The sequence below is a fragment of the Quercus suber genome, unplaced genomic scaffold (assembly GCF_002906115.3).
Source record: "Quercus suber isolate HL8 unplaced genomic scaffold, Cork oak 2.0 scaffold_17, whole genome shotgun sequence".
In the NCBI taxonomy this organism is placed as follows: Eukaryota; Viridiplantae; Streptophyta; class Magnoliopsida; order Fagales; family Fagaceae; genus Quercus; species Quercus suber.
In genome coordinates, this window is record NW_027069482.1 from 888,217 (window position 1) to 893,624 (window position 5,408).

General features: G+C 45.8%; 1 protein-coding gene across 1 annotated transcript; it reads right to left on the bottom strand.

Moving 5' to 3' along the window:
• Positions 1 to 415: 415 nt before the first annotated feature.
• Positions 416 to 1,780, bottom strand: LOC136061896 (uncharacterized). The gene is made up of 2 exons (XM_065760313.1): positions 1,402 to 1,780; positions 416 to 1,317 (listed from the first exon to the last, which is right to left on the bottom strand). Exons 1-2 carry the CDS (start codon positions 1,778 to 1,780, stop codon positions 416 to 418), a joined length of 1,281 nt encoding a protein of 426 aa, XP_065616385.1.
• Between the last annotated feature and the right edge of the window lie 3,628 nt (positions 1,781 to 5,408).

Genomic DNA, 5,408 nt, shown 5'->3' on the forward strand with positions numbered 1-5,408 from the left:
CTCGCTACAAATGTGATACGATACGGTCCTTCCCAATTGGGCCCCAACTTTCCCCAGGCTGGATTTTTAGTAGTTCCCAATACTTTTCTCAATACCAGGTCTCCTAGGGCTAACGGCCTCAACCTGACATTCGCATCATACCCTTGTTTCAGCTTGTGTTGGTAGTAGGCCAATTGAAACATCGCATTCTCTCGTCGTTCATCTATCAAGTCTAGATTCTTCTTCAACAGTTCATCATTCCCATCTGAGGTAAAAGTACTGGTCCTTAGGGTGGGAAAACCTGCTTCGAGAGGAATCACAGCCTCAGCCCCATAAGTCATTGAGAATGGGGTTTCTCCTGTTGACTGTCTAGGTGTCGTTCGATATGTCTAGAGGACATATGGTAGCTCTTCCACCCACCTTCCCTTTGCATCATCTAATCTTTTTTGAGCCCACCAACTATAACCTTATTGACAGCCTCGGCCTGCCCATTTCCCTGCGGATAGGCCGGAGTGGAATATCTGTTTTTTCTCCCCAGATCGGAACAATACTTTCTAAAAGCCTTGCTGTCAAATTGAAGACCATTATCCGAGATGAGAGATTGAGGAATCTCGAATCGAGTAATGATATTTTTCCAGACAAACTTCTTGACATCCACGTCTCTGATATTGGCCAAAGGCTCAGCTTCGACCCACTTCGTAAAATAGTCTGTGCCAACCAACAGATATCTTCTATTTCCAACCGCTTTAGGGAAAGGGCCCACGATGTCTAAGCCCCACTGAACAAAAGGCCAAGGACTAGAAAACGGATTAAGAACTCCCCCTAGCTGATGGATGTTCAGTGCGAATCTTTGACATTGGTCACACTTCCTAACAAACTCCTGCGCTTCTTTTTGCATACTTAGCCACCAATACCCTTGGGTGATCGTCCGATGAGATAAAGACCTCCCTCCAGTGTGACTGCCACAAATTCCTTCATGTAACTCTTCCAATAACACCTCTGATGCTTCGGGATGTACACAAAGCAAATATAGCCCAGAGAAAAAGCCTTTATATAGCTTTTTATCCTCAGACAACCAGAACCAAGGAGCTTTCCTTCGTATCTTTTCAGCTTCTGATTTGTCTTCGGGCAGTATATCCTTCTCAAGGAATAGCAATAGAGGATCCATCCAACTGCGCGTCGAATTGACTTGATTGACCTGCAGCGAGTCTCCCGTTATTAGGGTGGGTGTGTTTAAATTTTCGACCGTTATCACTTGGGGTAAGTTTTTCGCCGAGGAGGTAGCAAGGGTAGCCAAAGAGTTTGCATGGGTATTTTCGCTCCTAGGGACATGGGTTACTTCAAAACATTCAAAATTTACTTGCATACGTCTAACCTAGCCCAAGTACTCCTGCATTCTGGTGTCTCAAGCCTCCAACTCACCTCTAACTTGACCCACGACCAGTCTCAAATCTGAGAAAATCTCCACTGCTTTTCCACCTAGTTTCCTGACCATCGCCATCTCCATCCCATTCAATAAAGCTTCATACTCTGCTTCGTTATTAGTAGCTGAAAATCCCAACCTTAAAGACTTCTCGATAATGACCTTTTCAGGAGACATCAGAACTAACCCCACTCCTGACCCTCGCTGGTTTACTACTCCGTCCACATACACTTTCCAGGGCAAGGCATGTTGCACAGAGATAAGGCCAACCGATTTTTCATCCATGTCTGGTGGACTTGTTTCTATTTCTTCAGGGCCTTCAGCAAACTCAGCCACTAGATCGGCGAGAATCTGCCCCTTTACAGAGGTGCGAGACATGTATTTAATATTGAAAGCTCCTAGAATTGTGCCCCACTTGGCAACCCTACCAGTGTAGTCTACACTTCGAAGTACTGCCTTGAGCGGATACTAAGTGAGGACGACCACAGTGTGCACTTGAAAATAATGGGGATGTTTCCTTGTAGCATGTATCACTGCCAAAATGGCATTTTCTAATGGCAAATAATGCCCCTCAGCCTCATGAAATGACTTGCTCACGTAATAGACTGGCCGTTGCACACCATTATCTACTTGTATCAAAACGAAACTAATCGCATAAGTGGCTATTGCAAGGTAGGAAAAAAGGACCTCGTCCACCTCGGGGCTAGACATAATTGGTGGCCGAGATAGATATTCCTTAAGTTGCTGAAATGCCAGAGCGCACTCCTCTGTCCACTCGAACCCCTTCCACTTGTGGAGTAAAAGGAAAAAAGGCCTGCACCTATCCGCCGACCTGGAGATGAATCTATTCAGAGCAGCGGTCATCCCAGTCAACCTTTGGACCTCATTAGGATTCCGAGGTGCTTGCAAGCTACTTATGGCCCTGATTTGATCAGGGTTTACCTCAATTCCTCAGTGAGTCACCATGTAACCCAAAAACTTCCCCGAGCCCACTCCAAATGCACACTTGGATGCGTTCAGCCTCAATTTGTGTTTCCTTAAAATCTCAAAAGTATTGGTAAGGTCTACCACATGCTTAGTCACAACTCTGCTCTTCACAACCATATCATCAATATAGACTTCGATGCTTTTGTCCAACTGTGGCTCAAACATCTTTGTCATCATCCGTTGGTAAGTAGACCCTACATTCTTCAGGCCAAAGGGCATTACCTTGTAGTGATAATATCCAGTGGGAGTGAGAAAAACGATTTTTTCCTGATCGTCCACTGCTAGTGGGATCTGATGATAGCCCTGGAAGGCGTCTAGGAAACTCATTCGAGGGTGGCCTACTGTTGCATCCACTAGTTGATTTATACGGGGCATAGGGAAAGGATCTTTTGGACAGGCCTTATTAAGGTCCGTAAAATCTACACACACGCGGCACTTTCCATTTTTCTTTTTTACCACGACTGTGTTAGCCAACCATTGAGGGTAAAACACCTCCTTGATAGCTTATGCCTATTTGAGCTTGGTCACTTCGTCCTTAATTGCCTCGACATGTGCTTTGGACGGACGTCGAGGTGGTTGCTTTTTTGGAATAACAGAGGGGTTAACATTTAGATGATGACAAATGAAATCTGGATCCACCCCTGGTGCTTCATAAGCATTCCATGCAAACACATCAATGTTTTTCCTAAGGATTTCAACTAATTGTTCCTTCTTCGCCACAGGCAACTGCGGTCCGACCTGAAAGAACTTATCTGGGTCATCCTCAACACTCACCCTTTCCAAATTTTCACACTCCACTCCCCCAGCAGATGCGCTGGAAAGGGTCGTCGGAGACTTTGATTGCTATAAATCATTCTCGGCCGTGGTTGAAATGTCTGCCTTTGGCCGATGTTGAATAGCCGTTATCAAGCATTGCCTAGCCATGGTTTGATTCCCCAATATCTCTAACACCTGGCCTTTCGATGGATATTTCACCTTCTGATGAAGTGTAGAAGAGGCAGGCCCTAAAGTATGCAGCCAAGGCCTACCCAAAATAGTAGTGTACGGAGAAAAAGCATCTACTACAATAAAATCTACCTCCACCACATTTGAGCCAGTTTATACAGGCAATCTAATCATGCCCAATAGAATGACCGACTTGCCCTCAAAACTCACCAATGGGGAACTATAAGCTGTCAAGTCTTGGGGTCTTAAATTTAACCCCCTATACAGGTCGGGATACATCACCTCGGCTACGCTACCCTCGTCAATCATCACCCTCCTAATGTCATACCCCCTGATCATTAGTGTAACCACCAAAGCATCATCATGTGGTTGTATGGTTCCTTTCTTATCCTCCTCTGAAAAGCCTAAAACCAGCGATGTCTCTGATCTGGCTCTCTTCGACACTGAACTGGATCTCTCATCCAAACAATGAGACACAGACATTACCCTGGAAGGGCAGGACCCGTTTCTACCTGGGGCAGCGAATATAACGTGTATCGTATCTAGGGGGGTCCTAAAGAAGCATCCCCCCGAAATGTCGAACCTGCCTAACTTTCTCGGCCACTGGAATGGTGCAGAAGTTGGGTCAACTTTCCTTCTCGGACCAGCTGATCTAAATGATCCCACAAATTTCTGCAATCCTCAATAATGTGCCCATAATCCTAGTGATACTAGCAGTAGAGGTTTCAATTACGTTTCGCAAGATCCCCTGCCATTCTATTGGGCCATCTGAAGAATGGCTCATCTTTTATCTTCTTCAGAACCTATTGCACCGGTTCTCAGAACACCGCATTAACCACCTGGGAATTAGTTGATCCTGGTTCCCCCCCAAAATCCTTCCGAGGCCGATTATTGTTATACCGGTTCGACCTAAAATCCCTCATTTCCTGAGGGATTACCTTGGATTTGCCTCTATCCTGTATCTGATTCTCTTCTACCCTTCTATACTTGTCAATCCGATCCATAAGCTGGTGCACACTGGTAATAGGTTTGCCAGTCAATGATTTCCTTAGATCATGCTCAGTTGGCAGGCTAGCCGTAAAAGTATTAATGGCCACGTCATTGTAGGCCCTATCTACTTCGTTGAACATTTCCCAGTATCTATCAGAATAGGCCTTCAAGGTCTCCCCCTCACGCATAGACATGGACAGTAACGAACCTAAGGGCTGAGAGACTCTCCTACAGGTGATAAAGCGAGCACCAAAAGCCTGGGTAAACTTCTTAAAGGAGCCAATGGAATTTGCTCTCAGACCGTTAAACCATCTCATCGCCACTGGGCCTAGGCTAGATGGGAAAACCTTACACATCAAGGCCTTGTCCTTAGCATGAATAGCCATTCTTTGACTGTAATGGCTTACATGCTCCACTGGATCCGTCCTACCATTATAAATGGTGAACGTGGGTTGATGGAATCGTCGAGGAAGATCTGCATCCTCGATACGTCGCGTGAAAGGTGATTTTGAAACCTGACTCAAAGCTTTGTTCAAAGCGTCATTCCCCAAACCCTGGCGAGGCGGACTCTTGTCCCCTTGCCCGCGGTGGTGCTCCTCATCGTAGGAAAAAGATTCATTAGGTGGAGTTCTCAACCTTTGCCTATAACTGGTGTCATCAGACTCTTCAGAAAATTGCCTAGAGTGGTGAGACCTACGCTTTCGTCATTCGTGTCGCAATTCCTTTTTCAGTTTGTTAATCTCACGTTGCATGTCCTCGTCGTTCTTTACATAGGAAATATGGCTTCTGCCCCGAGAATGACTTCCCTCAGTATGGGTTGTTCGCACACTTCCCTTGCGATCCCCCCTTTGTTCATGGACTACCAACGGATTGTCATGCTGGGACACCCTGGACTCTGCCTGGTAGGGGTTAACATTTGTCTGTTGTGGGTTCACCACGGGTTGTTGCGGTGCTCCTTCTTCCATTTTAATTGTGCACTAGCCTTTCCCTAGAAATAGATCAAGTTCTTCCCACAGACGGCACCAATTGTAGGGACTCAATTTGGAAAAGCCTCCTAAAATGAAAGGGAAAAATGATCTAACAA

Bases quoted from the DNA above. Each gene is read 5' to 3' on its own strand.
- LOC136061896 (XM_065760313.1), bottom strand. From the start codon at position 1,780: ATGTCTCGCACCTCTGTAAAGGGGCAGATTCTCGCCGATCTAGTGGCT. The intron at 1,318-1,401 runs GTGAGTTGGAGG...AATGTTTTGAAG, and splicing joins GGTCGTGGGTCAAGTTAGAG to TAACCCATGTCCCTAGGAGC.